Source organism: Dermacentor albipictus, chromosome 4 (genome assembly GCF_038994185.2).
Source record: "Dermacentor albipictus isolate Rhodes 1998 colony chromosome 4, USDA_Dalb.pri_finalv2, whole genome shotgun sequence".
Lineage (NCBI taxonomy): Eukaryota > Metazoa > Arthropoda > Arachnida > Ixodida > Ixodidae > Dermacentor > Dermacentor albipictus.
In genome coordinates, this window is record NC_091824.1 from 343,110 (window position 1) to 360,788 (window position 17,679).

Genomic DNA, 17,679 nt, shown 5'->3' on the forward strand with positions numbered 1-17,679 from the left:
TCTAGTACTCTTCCAAATAGTGTGAAAGCACGATGTCGATCCATGGTCACGTTTGAAGGGATTCGCAATATATACATGTGGGGAATATTTGATTTCTTCGTAAGCAGCTTCTGCACTTATGCTTGGTGAATGGGATGTAATCCGTAGTCGCGGAGTTACTCACATGAAATATTTTCTCTCCTAAAAGGTAAAAATCTTTATTGAACAGTCACAAGACAAACTGAATAATAATTTGAGAAACATACTGACAAACACATAAAATCAGATTACAATGATGCCCATGAATTTTAGAACACATCTTCTTATAAAACATAAGTATATTCTCTAAAGTTTCATCAGTATTGCAGTGTATAAATATCCTTTAATTTCAATTGACTACTTGTTTTCAAAAGTAAAGTATACAATTGAAAGTTAAACATACAACAAACATGTGCAAACTCACAAAGTATTGACACTGTGATCGAAGAGAAATATGCGCCACATAACTGGCCAGCAAATGTATTTCTGGCACAAAACGTGTGCACTTATGTGGCAGAGGTTACCAGATGAGCTGCTATGCATGTGGCTGGTAATGTAGGTAAATTGTGCAAGAAACTTTTTTGTGTGCCATATTCTAAGATCCCAGCTCATTTGATGAAGTCCTGTACAGCGTATGGATGTCCCTGAATGAGAGTACAGTGAATTTAGACATGTGTTGTATATTTTCATGTAAGGCTTCAGGACTAGCTAGCTTTGCTTATATTTCAAATGAAATTATTCATGTATGGGCTGCACCCCATTGTTTTTAAGTGTGTCTTGTCGTGGTTCTGCAACAATATCCTGCCCAGTCGCAAACCAGTACAGCACCGTATTATATTTTCTATTCGGTTGGTCGCCTCACGAAAGTAGTTGCCTGGTGCTGTTGGAATTCATCCATTACACCTTCTCACAAATAAATAAAATTTAATTTACAATATTATCTAGTGGGTAGCAAATGAGTAAAGCTACAAGGAGCACTGGCATTAAAATCTTCCGCAACAAATTTCTTGTCATAAAAGCAGCTTTTCTTTCCCATTACGGTAAGACTGCTATACTTCTAAAGAGCAGCTTGCATAAATACATGATCAATTATTGTGACTCGCTGAATACGCCATCTAACTGAAGTATAGCTTGGCTTCAGACGTGAACCTAAAATCAGATGTGATGAATATGATGCACCAAAGGCGACATAAGCATAAGTACAGGCAGGGAAGTGCACGAAAAAGACAAACAAAGATGCAAAACCTAAATTGAGAATGGCACCATCCTGTTTCACATATCCTTACCCCTTTCCATGCCCGTGGATTTTGCATGCGACTATGCATATACTTGCACAATGAACCAACTACCTGAATCCAAAGCTTTTTTCCTACTGATGTGGTTAAGATGCGCTAAAGAAAAATTATCGAACGTACAGAATCTTCTCAAAACAAGTACATCTGTGTCTAGGAAGATTAATACATCACCTCACTATGCGCGCTACCTTAAGTCCAGAAAAATTATGTCTACAGAAGCCATGAAACTAAGGGGCTTTTGATTAACACTATAGGTTCACATCCGCCAATTGATGAACAACTGTTCTACTCGGATGTTCTCAGTTCTTTGCATTGAACACGTCTCTACGTCCACTAGCATACTTCGTTGGCAAGGCAAGTAGATTGGAGAAGCCACGATTTTACATTTTTAGAATAATTGTCAATTCCAAGTTCCCATTCCAATTCCGGCTTCTAAGACGTAGTGTGTGCACCATGGTGTACACAGTTAAAAGCCTTAAGTGCTCCTTGCTTTCACTTCCGGAGGGATGAGCGTTTCTAATGAACCAGTTTTATCAGCCTGTACGTAAACTACAATGACCTCTTAAACGTGGGATTCTCTTCCTCCAATGCTTCCCCTTTCTGGAACCTGAAAGGAATCCATAATTCTAAAATATGGTGTAAAAAATAGATAAAAAGGAAGACATGAAAATCTGCCTCCTAAATTGTCAGCATTTACAATACAGAATCACAGTGGTTTCTATTTGCACCCTTGCATTCACATGCTGTTAATTGTAAGCTAGTAAAGCTGTTAAATGTATGTAAGCATCTAACCAAGCATGAGCTGTTGCTTTTTACAGTGAACACAGGCACCGTGCTCATTGCAAGTATGTATCATGTCACTAAGCAAATGTGCAATTTCAATGTGCCACTGTTTTTTTATCACGTGGATATAGCTGTTGAGAGGCAAGACAAAAAGCAGTCACTTCTCACAACTAATCAGCCTTTTTTAGACATTTCTAACTTTTCAATGACGCTTGCTCCTATATGTTTGTCTCCAGAGAGCATACTTGTTTTTGACTTTCCCACCAGAGACAATTACATAAATATACCATGTGAAGATGACTGCATGGAGTACGTGAGAGTTTTCATCTTGGTGTGACATACTGTATTTTGATTTTGTTGACATTTAGTCAAATGGTACACCCAATATACCCACATTCTGGTTTTCTTGTCCAAATTACATGGCAATGTATTTTGGTTTTTTGGCGTGCGCTCCTCTGCACTACGTGAAGTCGCACTGGGCTGGCTCTTTGACATTCTTGTGTCCTTGCAGCTGCCTTCTTGCGTTATATAAAGCGGGCGCCTGAAAAATATCATGTGCATAAGTCAACACGAGCACATGGTGTAAACAACATCAAGACAGACAAGGTCATGGCACTAAAAGGAAGTCTTAGGTGTTAGTCTTCCGACTGAAATGCATGCGAAACATCTAAATGACTGCCACAGTCAACTGGTAAACTAACTTCAATATTTAGATTTAAACAAAAAGAAATAACAGACAGTTCATCCTCGTTCGGCACCAATGTTAAAATAATCCTGCTAATAAATAGAATATTGGTCATTGTCAGATGTCATAGGTTTGTCATTAGTCTGGTGTGCAGCAGACACCACTTGTGACATATCCTAATCACGTGCCCAGTGTGCCTCCCGCACCATCTCTGGTTGTGCCACTGCTCAAGCCATAATTTGAGGATCATATCTACAAACATAATGCTCAGCAGGGATGAAAATATGGTCCTCCAGTTCAATGGATATGATTGGACGTGCCTATAATAAAGGGCAACAAGGCTTGTTATGGCAAGCTTACCCACATTTCAATAATGACAAGTAAGTTCACTGAGGCCTGCATCTAAGCCTACTAAGAGGCATAAACTTATCTTGATTTATGTTGTGCTCAATGGAGTTAATTTTGACAGGCTCGACTACTGCTGCAGTTTTAAATCTAGCATTTTACATTCTTCAAGGCATGTAAACGTTGCAGTTATACCGCAGTTATTAGTTTATTAGACCAACTCTTTGTTTTTTTGTAAGACAGACGACTCCTAACACGGAATACACACAGCAACCGTCATTTTCGATGCCGATGCAAAACTCCCTGTTTGTCAATTCACCAAGTTCGTAGACAAAACCACCCTTTCAGATTCGCACCATGCTCGAAAACCGCAAGAGGAGACATAAAATCAGACATATAATCACACCATTTCAATACATGAGCAAAAACAGTTCAGTCTTAGGGCTAAACAGCATGAGAGCGATTTAGTGCGCGACGGCGACGAGCGATGGTTTCCAGCGACAAAAGAGGCCGTCGCTTGAACAGACCGCTCGGTTCTGGAAATCTAGAAATCGTTGCTCGTTTCCCGGAAGTGCTATAAGCGACTAGCCAATAGCGTAAAGCCGGAACTGTATGTACTACTGATTGTCGCGCGGAACGAGCAAACAATTGAATTTTTATACATGCAAGGATAAGAACCTACTGCAGGACCTTCGGAAATATCTTATGCTACTTTTTACAGTAAAATACATCAGCTTAAATTACTGCAGCACGCGTTACGCTAGTTTCTACGCGTGTTCATTTTGCAGCCCTCACACCGGCAACACCGGGGAGGCATCGCTCAAAATCGTCGCTCGGACGGATTGCAACTTGTAGGCGACGAGCGAACGCGTCAGCCATCTCCATCGCATCGCTTGTACCTGTCGCGCGCAAGATCATTTATATGGGGCTTATACGTTATGCAGCATAAAATATGGATTCCTCATGCGCTTTCAGTGTGTTCAGGATAACGCACCCAATTGACCTCTTGCAGCATGCAGCTGAATGCCTGCGGCAAAGTTTCTAACTAGCACATGGTGCTGCACGTAACTTCAGTGGTCGCAGATTACCCATGGGCGAGACACAGTTAAGCGCACGGCTTATTTAAAACGACAGCATGCCGCCAGCAAAATGACGCCTTCTGTTATGCGACTCCTTATTTCAACAGAATTCCGTACACAGTAGACTGCCAAACTGAATAAATCCAAACATACAAAACGCTAGCTGAGCACGCTCTGCCTAGGCTCGGAATCATGGGCTGGTAGACAAACCGTGTTAACTTATCCTTTATGCAAAAAAAGAGGTGAGGCGTGCTGAGAGGACACAAGAGTAGAGAAGTGGACAACACGAACGCCGACTATCAACTGAAGGGACCACTGTGGCGAAAAAAGAAAGAAGACACAAAACTCATCTGCGCAAGCTCAGGAATGGTATCACCAAGTGTCAGTCGGGTACATGTGCCGGTATGCGTGAGAGATAACTGTTAAGGCACTAAATCTCTTCCTTATGTAAAGTAATCGAAGACTGACTCACGCATGCACTTCCACCATTATAGATATGCCATGCCTCTACCACAAGGCGCGTATCTTCAGTCTTATGCCTGTACAATATCGCGCATTCATCTAACTCTGGCGTGCAGTTCTAATATTTCTCTACATTGCCAAGATTGTAAGGTGATCCACCGCTTAACGACCTTTTATTTTGCATTAGCCTCTGATTGATACACCGTCCCGTTTGCCCTACGTAGAACTGGCCACAGCTAAGGGGAATTGTATAAACCACACCCATACGACAGTCAGTAAAACTGTTGTTCTTATTGTGCTTCACTGGGCAAATATCTGTTCTTTTTATGCCTTTTATCTGCTCCTTTTTCCTCTGTACGGCAGCACATATCTTACTTAGCTCATTGGGAGCAGTGAAAGCAACATTATTATCATATCTACTTGCAATTTTTTGAAGCCTCTGCGACACTGAATGAACGTGCAGAATAGCCACTACTCTTTGTTTGCTATTACTGCTTTCTGTAATGACGTCCGTCCCCCTCGAAATCGACTTCTTTAGGCGCTCAGCCACAGTGGCCACTGCTACACTAGGATAACCTGCTTCTAATAGGCGCTGGACCTGACGCCTATTAAAGCTAGCGCTCATTCTGTGCATGCAGGATCTGGTGAAAGAAGGTTTAAGGCACTATTGGCAATTCCGTTTTTTACTACTTTGGAATGCTTCGATCGAAAGTTTAGCAACGGCTTCGAAGATCTTGGAGAGTAATGCCAACAAACGTGATTTTATTCGAAGACCAAGGAAATGTCAAGAAACTGAATTACGCGTCGCTGAGGAAATTTCTTGGTAAACTTTAATCCTCCTCCATAAAGCTTAAATTGCTCACTCACTGACGTAGCAGCGGAATCGAATACTTCCCTATTGCAGAAAATCAGGTAATCATCAACGTAACGAAATATTTTGATAACCCTATCCCCTAAGGCTTTCTCTAAGCAGCTGTCAACCTTACTCAGGTAAATATTGCTAAGAATAGCAGCAACCTTTGAGCCAATACAAATGCCTGATTTCTGCAGAAAAACGCCATCTCTCCACCCAATCAGCGTCGACTTCAAGCAGATTGAAAGAATTTCTCGAAAAGCTCCCGTGGAAACACCGTTTGTTAGCAGTACTCCCCAAGATCTTCGAAGCTGTTGCTAAACTTTCAATCCAAGCATTCCAATGTAGTAAAAAACGGAATTGCTATGTCGTGCCTTAAGTATTCTCTCACCACATCCTGCATGAACAAAATGAGCGCCAGTTTTAATATGCAGGTCCGGCGCCTATTAGAAGCAGGTTAACCTAGTGTAGCAGTGTCCACTGTGGCTGAGCGCCTAAAGTAGGTTTCGAGGGGGACGGACGTGGTTACAGAAAGCAGTAATAGTAAAAAAAAAGAGTAGTGGCTATTCCGTACATTCATTCACTGTCGCACAGGCTTTAAAAACTTGCAAGTAGATATGATGTTAATGTTGCTTTCACTGCTCCCAATAAGCTAGGTAAGATATGCGCTGCCATGCAGATTAAAAAGGAGCAGGTAAAAGACAAAAAAAAACAGATATGTGTCCAGTGAAGCACAATAAAAACAACAGTTTTACTGACTGTCGTATGGGTGTGGTTTATACAATTCCCCTTAGCTGTGGCCAGTTCTACGTATGGCAAACGGGACGGTGTATCAATCAGAGGCTACTGGAACATAAAAGATCGTTAACCGGTAAATCACCTTCTAAACTTTCCCTACATTGCCAAGGTTGTAACTGCGTGCAAGAGTTAGATGAATGCGCGATATTGTACAGGCATAAGAATGAAGAACATCTTCAAGGGGCAGCGCAATAAGACGAAGACAGATGGCAGGAACACACAGGACAGCGCTGAACTCACTACTAACTTTATTCGAAGGCATACACAAACTTGCGTGCACAACCCATAACCACGTGCCCTCCCATCGATGGCGTCATTATCAGTGCGCAGGCAAAACAAACGCAAAACCCTGTATTTTAATGCTACACTATGAGGCGGCTTAAAAATTCAAATTGACTGTCATGCAAATTTAACGATGGCATGCTTACGCAATGCGACCGTTTTTTTCTGATATAGTAGGCCTCAATAATCTCCCCTCGCGAGGTCTTATTTTTATGCGCGGAAAGTGTTGCGGTGTTTTTATAGATTAGAGTGCACCCATGCTCAGAGCAATGCCGCGCGACATGCGAGTAGGCATTACCCGTTAGCGAGAGCCTATGTTCCGACAATCTAATATTAAGGCAACGACCTGTTTGACCGATATAGACGTCACTGCAGGAAAATGTAAGCTCGTAAACAAGTCCCATTCCACAGTGCACAAACGGGGAAGTATGCTTAACAGTACAGCCTTTCCCAGCATGAGTGGAGGCAGCCTAGGCCAATTTCCTACCAATCTTACAACAAATTTTCATCATCTTGTTACGGGCAGAAAAAACAACCTTTACATCAAACCTGCCTGCTACATTCCTGAGGCTGTGTGATAGTTTATGCACATACTGCATTAGATATGGAAAGGCTGTACTGTTAAGCATACTTCCCCGTGTGTACACTGTAGTATGGGAGTTGTTTACGAGGTTCCATTTTCCTGCGGTCACGTCTTTATCGGTCAAACAGGTCGCTGCCTGAATATTAGATTGTCTGAGCATAGGCGCTCGCTAACGGGTAATGCCTACTCGCATGTCGCGCGGCATTGCTCTGAGCATGGGTGCACTCCCCAATCTATAAAAACACCACTATACTTTCCGCGCATAAAAATGAGACCACGAGGGAGATTATTGAGGCCTACTATATCACAAAAAAAGGGTCGCGGTCTGTAAGCATGCCATCGTTAAATTTGCATGACAGTGAATTCGAATTTTTAAGCCGCCTCATAGTGTAGCATTAAATTACAGGGTTTTGCGTGTTTTGCCTACGCGCTGATAATGACGCCATGGATGGGAGAGCACGTGGCTATGGGTTGTGTACATAAGTTTGTCTATGCCTTTGAATAAAGCTAGTTGTGAGTTCAGCGCTATCCTGTGTGTTCCTGCTTTCTGTCTTCGTCTTATTGCGTTGCCCCTTCAAGATGTTCAACCAGTACCAACTCGCCCAAATGTCGATCCTTCTGTAAGAATGAAGATACGCGTCTTATGGTAGAGGCATGGAATATCTATAGTGGTGGAAGTGCATGCGTGAGTCAGTCTTCGATTATTTTACATAAGGAAGAGATTAAGTGCCTTAACAGTTATCTCTCACGTAGACCAGCACGTGTGCCCGACTGACACGTGGTATTACCATTCCTGAGCTTGTGCAGATGAGTTTTGTGTGTTCTTTCTTTTTTTGCCTGACTGCTTCCTTCAGTTGATAGTCGGCGTTCGTGTTGTCCACTTCTTTACTCTTGTGTCCTGTATGCACGCCTCACCTCTTTTTTTGCATAATGAATCCTTACGAACTAGCTCAGCTTTCTGTCATTCTAAGCTCCATTTTAAGTGCCCTCTCGCCTCACGTCTTATTGAACATACTATCATAGAGAAAGGAATACAACAAGAGCAGACACTCCCATAGAGACCAGCGGCTGAATTGACTGCAGCGCACCAAGCCGTCGATGTTAAAACCTGAATCACACTTCCGGTTTCGGTTTTGTGCGCGCGCGTTTTGAATTCTAGCTGGTGCGCGTCACGCCGACTCCGTTTTTTTTTGCTTTTGCAGCAAATATTTATTTACATATTCATTTCCTATTTATTAAATATTTATTTGCAAATTATTTTATTAAGTAAAATTGATTACGAACGATCTTCACAAGCCTCTATTGAATATGTGCCATGTGCAATTTCATAAAGGCGCAAGACACCTTGTGAAATGTAGAAAAAATTACGTTTATCTTATTCTTTGTAAATGCTCGTCGCGGGCTTTTGTGAATTCATCCAGCGTTGTGGCACCAGGTAAGCAGCAGTAGTTTCCGCAGGAAGCTCCACCAGACGACATGAGCTGAAAAAATTACAAGCGTTATTTTAGTATTAATATCTAAGAATAATGTCTGTAGAGGCGAAGCGTGCGAAAGTGGTGAGTGGGCGGCATTACAAACAAAAGCAGTTCGTATTTACACACACGGCGTAGGGAAATAACCGACTCGTCCCAAGCAATACCGTACATACCACAAACACATTCTAATTCCAAGCATTCCCCTCTTCCCAATACTTATTTCCTGCACTTTAATAGCACGAATGCGCGGGCAACGACGCGAACTTTGCTACAACCGACGCGGTAGTACGCTACGAATGCACAGAGGTGGCCACAACACAGGCTCTCAACCAGAGCACCAGAGCATGCTGGACGCTCGCAGAATTCCTTCTACTCGCACTCAAGGGAACATGCGTGGGTGCCGTTCAGAAGACAGAATTTTCGAGTTACTAGTTCCTGGTGTTTGACCTCCTTGGCTTATCACTTGTACGTTCTGCAGGCGCAAGCAACGCAGTCCCGTGTTATCACTCTTGACGATTGCTCGTCGCGTTTTCGACAAGCGTGGTTACCGAAAGAAGGCTTAAATTGCTGTGGGGACATAAAAACTGCGACAAATTTGTCGCAGTAAGATTCAGTACGCGCCAAACTAACTCACCACGGCCGAGCTGCTTTTCGCTGCGTCACAACAGGCGCGGCGAGCGGGCCTCATAAAAGTATCGAAAATAATTTTCAACACTATTGGGCGTCAGAGAAAGAAAAGCGCCATGAACTTGTAAGTGCATTAAAGTGAGGAACCGCGCACCACGGCCGAGCTGATTTTCGCTAACCGAGTCACAGCGCCAGGCGCGCCCACTGCGCTCGAAAGGTAGCCGAAAAAGTAATTAAATTAGTTTCAATAATGTTGGCAGTCAGAGAAAGCGCCAAAACTTGTCGCAGTAAAATTCCGTACACGCGAAACTGCGCCACAGCACCCTGTGCGACTAGCGTGCCCAAAAACTACCGAAATTAGTTAAAACAATATTGGGGCTTATAGGAAGCGTCGCAAACATCTCCCAGTACGATTCTTTAATTCAAATTAACTGCACCACGACGGCCACGCTGTTTTTCGTTAACTGCATCACAAGTCTAGCCTAGTGGCCAGGCAGTAAGCCTAATTGCTTGAAGTGCGTCGCACAGACTGTCGAACAATGTTTCTCACCTTGCCGTAGTCCAATAGTGCAGTGCTGCCATGTCGAAGTTCCTAATGAACGCAATAATTCGCCGGGAGGCCACCAAACCAGGCTAAATCCCAAAATAGAAAAACAGGCAGACGGGTGCCCGAACAGTCCAACGCACAGAAGCGCGGCCGGTCTCTCCCGCTTCGGCGGTGTGTCCAAGGTAAATATACCTGGTAGCGAAGCTTCCATAGGAGCCCATACGTTCAAAACATGGCGGTCCATCACCGGTTCATGGGGCTTAGCGCCATCTGTATGTGGTGGGAACACTTCCGGCGGAAAAAAAAAATAACGTGACGCCATGTCCGTTAAAAGCAGAAGTGACGTCATTTTGTTCTCGTAGGCGCGAAATTTGTTTCGTTGTTCTTCCTTTGGAGCTATATATTCAAATGCCCCGCCATTCGACTTGATGGGCGTTTCGAGCTTTCAGCGTGGAAAGTGATGCAGGAAAAGGCCAGCCGTACGGTTGTCGAAATCGCATCCCTGCACAGAACATATGGTGTTGGGCTGCTGAGCACGAGGTCGCGGGATCGAATCCCGGCCACGGCGGCCGCATTTCGATGGGGGCGAAATGCGAAAACACCTGTGTGCTTAGATTTAGGTGCACGTTAAAGAGCCCCAGGTGGTCAAAATTTACGGAGTCCTCCACTACGGCGTGCCTCATAATCAGAAAGTGGTTTTGGCACGTAAAACCCCAAATATTATTATTATTATTGCACAGAACATACTTTCTTTGGAGGCCGACGAAAGCTTTAGGTGTAGAGTGCTGATCCTATTGTCGGACGCCAAGCCCGTCGGCCAGCGCAGTCGCACGAAAACAACTACACAATTATCTGGCGGTCGTAACTCACTACTTTTGACTGAACAGATTAAGAAGCAATGAAGCTACCCGCGTCACCAAATTCAGACAAACTTCGACAAGCAAGACAGCACAAATTGTGAGGGGGGCGTATTTCAACAGGTGATACGAGTGCGCCTTTCTGCCCATTTCAAGACGTGCATTGCACTGCGAGTGATAGTGGCGTCAACGCCCCCTGTAGCGATGGGCGCTGAAAAGAAATGCATTTATTAATAATAATAAAATTAAACGTATTTTCTTAACACATCACCAATATATAAGATTGACTAGGAATTTTATTTTCGTTAAATGAATCTAACTGTGTCTCGTTTGAATTAAAAAAACGCGTTTTTCTGTCCCAATGTTTGTTCCCTCCAAACATAGTCGCGCTTCAATCGCTGCTCCCATAACCCCTCATGCTGATGTCGGTGACAATCTGTACTGAACCGCTTTTCGCCCGAAGCTTCGCGACCTATTTGAATCGACCTTGGTGTGTCTGCCGAATGACGCAAACATCTGGCTCATGCCTGGCTCGTCATTCGCCGGTTCGCCTGTCGCTAGGCAACGGAAGTAAGCCGCAAAGTTAAATTTAATTTATACGCAGATATCTTTAATTTTTCCGGGAAAGAATAAAAAAAGATAAAACAATTTCTCTTACTTTCATTTCACATTCTTCTTTTTTTCGATGCTCGCGACCCCAATTCGTCGATGTTAAAAGTATAGCCTGACGTGTTTCCTGTTTCCAATTTTCGCCGAGTGTCCGCTCTTGTTCAATCGCTTTCTCTATGATACTATGGTTCTGGCAGCGTTTGCGATTCTCAAAGCTCTTACAGATAGCGGCAAGTGATAGAATCACATGCACTTATCGCGACGACTGGCTTTTTCGATTGACATCGAAAGACGCAGCGCGCTTGCTTAGTCCGTTGTCAATCGCGTCGGCTGAGCGCCGCCACGACTTCACGGCGATAGCATGTCATATACGCAGAATGTGCACCTAAGTTAAAATTCACTTACCGTGGAGGATTTGTTGTTATATCCAACGAATGACGAACGACTGTCGTATTTTCGCGGCGACGCGAGATGGCTGATACACAATCTCCCTTGGACGGCCTTCATTGCTGCTCGCTGTACGGATCACCTTTCTCCGGTGCTGTGTTGTTCCGCAATGTTGAGCGCGCGCGCGGTCGAGCAAGTCCAAGTGAAAAAGTAGAGCGCTCACTACGCGTTCCTTTGAACTGTGGCTGTCTGTTCTGTTAGAAGCAAAACGGTGTGTTCTTTGCTCAGCGTGGGTGAGTAATACATCGCCTTGTTCGGGGCCAGCCTCCTAGAGTTGAAGCAGAAGATTACGATACATTTCGCTCTCTTTTGCCGCAAAAGTAGAAGGGGCCTTCTACTCTCTCTCTCTCTCTCTGAAGGGGAGAGTCAAAAGCACATTTCACTCTCTCCTTGAATACGGAGTGAACAATGCATTTCACTCCACTCGACATTTTGAGAGTGTAAAACAACGCTTTGAAGAGTCAATCGGCCGCTTCACTCCTGCGATACCATCTATAGTTTTTTAGTGTGGTCAATAGAGGCTAAAAAGAGCGTCACCTGACATCTCATTATTTCATGATTATATTGCGCTTAGTGTAACACTGACGATTTTAAATGAAAAACAGGACGTGGACGTGCGTAGCGCCGGTTGCGCTACGTATATCCACGTCTTGTCCTTCACTTAAAATTGTCAGTGTAACCCTAAGCGCAGTATAATCATGAACGTTCACGAACTACCCTCCTCCATCTTTAGTAAATCTGATTATTTGGTTTTTTACAAGCTCCATCGACATGAATATCAAATGAACGAGCTTCAAACAATCTCAGCTATTATATCCACGTAGCGCATCTCAGGTCACGTTGTGTCACGGGATCCCACGTAACATTCGCCAGCCTATTCATTATTTTCATCCATATTAAAACGGATGCCAAACGATCGGGCTTCGAAGGAGCTCTGCGATAGTACCCACGAAGGGCACGCCAGACCACGGGGTAAAGGATATCAGGCGACCTTGCATAACCTTCGCCAAGCTCATTGGTCGTGCCCAACCACGCAGACATGGATATCAAACGAATGGGTATCGCAAAATCTATCCGATGGTACCCACGGTGTCAAAAATAGTGTTACGTTATTCTCATGGGTCATTTCCAACCATAATGATATGAATATCAAACCGACGCGCTTCGAAGAAGCTATGCTATGAAGATATGAAGTATGAAGTATGCTATAACGATATGAAGTACGCACGTCGCGTACTTCATACTACGTGAACAAGAACCACGTAACATCACGTAATCTTCACAAGCCCATTGATAATTCCCAACCATGCCGACACGGATATGACACGAACGGGAATCGAAAAAGCTACGCGGTGTTACCCACGTAGCTATCCCAACGCCAGGCGGCGAAGGCTATCGCGGGACCTCAGGTTGATGCAGGTTGGCGACCGAAAAAATGGCTTCCGTAGTGATGTCCTTGGCCTTATAGTGCTGGCGTGTCCACACGTTGTCGTTGACTGTATACACGGCTGTTTTTCTATTGCGGGCCTGTTGTTGAGTCTCTCTGGGGTCGTGGAGAAAAACCCAGGACCAATAACGGAAGAAATGTGCAAGGAATTCCTCCATAACGAGAAGGAAATTTTGTCTAAACTCGCTGCGGTTCGAGACAAGCAAAGCTCGTTTAAAACAAGAATCCTAGACATGGAGAACCGGCTTCTTGTTATCGAGACTAAGGTACAAAGCTTAGACAAGACTCGGAACAGGCTTGCAACTCTTGAGGGAATTGCAGCTGACCGCAGGGTTGAGACATCTTGTCTGGACAAACATCTGGATGATCTGGATAACCGTTCACGTTGAAGTAATCTTATCATTAGAGCAATAAAAGAAGACGAACATGAAAGCGAAGAGACCCAATTAGGCAAAGGAAGAGACGGACTCTTCAGAGCTACTCTAAAAGTGATGATGATGATGATGTGTGGTTTTTTGTGGCGCAAGGGCCTGGTTTGGCCAAAGAGCGCCATGACAAGTGGTAATGTTGACGATGTATTATGGAAGATGTGACTCGGCTGTAAAGTGGCCTAAAAATATTCGCTGTAAACTGCGTAAAATTAACTTGTTATAAAATTATGGCGATGACAAATGGCGAATACTATGAACATTAAAATCCATCGTAGAAGAATGATGCAAAGTAGAAAAATATAGGATGTTAAAATTACTTGGAGCACTGCTGCCTCGCCAGAGCCTTTGAAACACAAGGGCCTAGAGGCATGTGCGATACGAAAAAGCTATCGCAGCGGCATCCTCTGAAGAGAGGACCCGCTACGAACATGTGGGGCTAAAAACATGCAAGACAACATCTTTCAAAAAGCTTAGTACTGCGTTGGTGTCAAATAAAGGTTCTGGGCCGAGTAACATACCAGGATGAAGGGGGATGTGCTGTCGGTATGCTAAGGGAAAATGTTTCTTTCTTTCATATTCGGCTTCCCGACACTCCAGGAGGACGTGGAGGACGGTCAGCCTCTCCCCGCATCTACCGCATGTTGGAGGCTCGTTTCCCGTGAGTAAAAAGTTATGTGTGCCAAAAGTGTGTCCTATTCTTAGACGACAGAATAGGACATCTGTTCGGCGTGATTTTGTTACGGAAGGCCAGAATCCTAACTGTGGCTTTATCACGTGGAGCTTATTATTTGTTTCCGCGTCCCACAGGCGTTGCCAGTGGTTGCGTAGTTTCCTCCGTAGAAAGGGCTTCAGATCTGTGACAGGAACTGCAGTGGTGGGATTAGCAGAATGCCATGCAACTGACGTGGCCATCTGGTCTGACAGAACATCACCTTCGATGGCCCTATGACCTGGCACCCAGCATATAATCACATGCTGGTTAGATACATATGCTTTGCATAAGACGGAATAAAGTTCGATTATGACAGGATTTTTGTGCTTACAGAACGATATCAGAGCCTTCACAACACTTAGGGAGTCAGTATATATGACTGATTTTTTGAGTTTTGATTTCCTAATATGCTTCACGGTCGACAATATTGCGTAGGCCTCAGCCGTGAAGATACTAGTTTCCGTATGCAGTACGTCGGATTCCGAGTAGGATGGACCGACGGCTGCATAGGACACCCCGTCGTGTGACTTCGATGCGTCTGTGTAGAACTCCGTGCAGGAGTGCTTGTGTTGGAGTTCCCGGAAATGCATTTGGATTTCAATATCTGAAGCGTGCTTTGTAACTTAAACGAAAGATGTGTCGCATTGTATCAGCTGCCACTCCCAAGGAGGTAGGAGCTTGGCTGGATGCATTAGGCGAAGCTCGAGGCGTGGAACATGCATTTCTTCACTAAGCTCCCTCACACGCAGCGAGAAAGGCTGTCTTACGGAGGGACGATTGCGAAAGGGTGTAGCGTATGTCATCTCGTTAACGGTATTATAGCACTGATGTTGAGGATTAGAGTGGACTTTCAAAAAATATGTTTGGCTGATGTGTGTTCTCTGGATATGAAGTGACCACTCATTCGATTCTGCATATAAACTTTGTATGGGACTCGTTCTGAAAGCGCCAGTGGCCAGACGGATTCCTAGATGGTGGACCGGATCTAGCATATTTAGCGCGCTCGGGGCTGCAGAATGATAGATCACGGCACCGTAGTCTAGTCGTGATCGAATTAGGCTCTTATAGATATTCATTAGACACTTCCTGTCACTACCCCACGTAGTCTGGGATAGAAGTTTCATTAGATTCATTGTTTTCAGCCATTTTTGTTTAAGGTGTTTAATGTGGGGGTGAAAGTGAGTCTATAGTCAAGTATGACACCTAGAAATTTGTGTTCCTTGTTTACAGGTATCTGCTGTCCAGACAGTTATAAGCAAGGATCCAGGACCAGGCCTCTCTTTCTTGTAAACAGAACACAAGAACTCTTGTGAGGATTGATTTTAAATCCATTCTTCTCTGCCCACTGTGACACCTTGTTCAAACCATGCTGTACCTGTCTCTCGCAGACTGTGAGGTTGCAGGATTTGAAACCTATTTGTATGTCGTCTACGTAGACGGAATAGAAAATAGCTGGTGGTAAGGATGCACGAAGCGTGTTCATCTTTACGACAAAGAGCATGCAGCTGAGTACGCCACCTTGGGGTACCCCAGTTCCCTGTAATCGGGGTTTTGCTCTTTCTGGAGCGTTCGAGTGAGCCTCGCCGCTCCTTCGGCGCTTGGTGTGCCTTGAGGTTAGGTGTAGTGTCCATTGCCTCGTGTGAGGCGCCGGACACGTGCTCTTGCGAGCGAGAAGTAACTAGAGAGGGTCCCGCCTTGGGGGCAAGACCCCTGCGCCCACCAGCCCGGAGGTCGATGGGGCTCCCAGAGGGATTTGGCTGCGCCGGCTGTTGCCAACGCAGGAAGGGGCCGAGGAGGCCGGGGCAGCCTCAGCTGCGCCAACCTTCGGGGTCGATGATCCCTCATTCAGGGTTGACGGAGCAGCGCTAGCTGCAACCGCCGTGGGGGCAGATGGCGTAGCTGCCGACTCACTGCCTGTGGGCCAGACAGCCGCCGGAGGCCGTTGTGACGCTGCCCCCTGACGCGCCACTTCGGCAAAGCTTTTCTTTGGCAGGTATGCTACCCGCCTGCGTGCCTCTTTGAATGATATGTTTTCCTTTACTTTGATTGTGACTATGTCTTTCTCTTTTTTCCAGGATGGGCACGACCGCGAGTATGCGGCGTGCTCGCCTTCACAGTTTACACAATGGAGAGTGTTCACGCAAGCTTCAGAAGTATGTTCGTGTGCACTGCACTTCGCACAGGTTTGAAGGCCTCGGCAGCTCTGCGAGCTGTGGCCGAAGCGTTGGCATTTAAAACACCTTAGGGGATTTGGCAGATATGGTCAAACACGGAGCTTGATGTACCCGGCCTCTACAGACTCGGGCAGAATACTTGAGCCGAAAGTCAATAGAAGGTGTTCGGTCTTGATTTCTTTGCTGTCACGCCTGATCTTAATTCTTTTAACATTGATAACGTTCTGGTCACTGAAGCCCTCCAAGAATTCATCCTCAGTGAGCTCCAGCAAGTCATCGTCCGAGACAACACCGCGGCTTGTGTTCATGGTGCGGTGCGGGGTTACTGTTACTTGGGTCTCCCCAAATGACACAAGTTTCAGCAGCTTCTCATACTGCTTCTGATTTTGGAGCTCCAAAAGGAGATCGCCACTTGACATTCTCGACACCTTATATCCTGTACCGAAAACTTCGGTCAAAGACTTGGAAACAAGGAACGGTGAAATGGATCGCACTAGTTTGTCTGGCTTTTCTGAGTGAATGACGTGGAATCGAGGAAAGTTGTGGACTTGTCGTCCGAGAAATTGAAAGAGGTCTTCGGTGCGCCCTCGTTTCTGAGGGCGATCAGGAAGTTTGGGGAAAGAAGTTTCAATGAAAATGTATAAAAATTCGGCAACAGCGCCGACCACCCACCACGGAGCCCAACGAGGGGACGCGGCAGAGCTTGCATGCAAGTCTGCACGACGCCAGCCGTACGCCGCCACTATAACCAAAGATGGTGTACCCAAGATTGGATAGCCACACAGGGTTAACCCTTGCCGCCAAGAAGAAGGAAGTAAATAGAAGAGAGAAGAAGACAGGAAAGATGTAAAGTGAGAGATAAAGATGAAGGTTTGAGAAGAAAGAGACAGGAAAAGGCGACTACCGATTTCCCCCGGGTGGGTCAGTCCGGGGGTGCCGTCTACGTGAAGCAGAGGCCAAAGAGGCGTGTTGCCTCCGCCGGGGGGCCTTAAAGGTCCGAGCACCCGGCATTGGCTCAACCCCCAGGATCCCCCTTTCCCCGGACACGGCTAAGCCGCGCACGGCTACACGCGGGAGGGTCCAACCCTCGTGTGCTCGGGTCCGTGGTGTCGCAACACACCAAACGCCTGCTTGCGCAGACGCCCCTGCGGGGCTACTCTAAAAGTGAAT

General features: G+C 45.3%; 2 protein-coding genes across 7 annotated transcripts in view; one reads left to right on the forward strand and one right to left on the reverse strand.

The window, feature by feature from the left end:
* Nucleotides 1-17,679, reverse strand: part of LOC135896268 (carboxypeptidase N subunit 2-like) — a 490,754-nt gene that overhangs the window by 279,158 nt on the left and 193,917 nt on the right. The window contains exons 2-3 of one of the 5 annotated variants that reach the window (XM_070536774.1): nt 2,491-2,637; nt 269-1,920 (exon numbers count right to left, since the gene is read on the reverse strand). The exons of 2 other annotated variants lie outside the window; for them this stretch is intronic. In XM_070536774.1, coding sequence (XP_070392875.1) covers nt 1,863-1,920; nt 2,491-2,637 — 205 coding nt within the window. In that variant the 3' untranslated portion in view covers nt 269-1,862. Of the gene's footprint in view, nt 1-266; nt 2,638-17,679 lie in introns of those variants that run through there. 2 more of the 5 variants (XR_011513793.1, XM_065424627.1) reach the window with 2 other exon arrangements.
* Nucleotides 1-17,679, forward strand: part of LOC135896275 (uncharacterized) — a 244,086-nt gene that overhangs the window by 102,702 nt on the left and 123,705 nt on the right. The window lies entirely within an intron of this gene.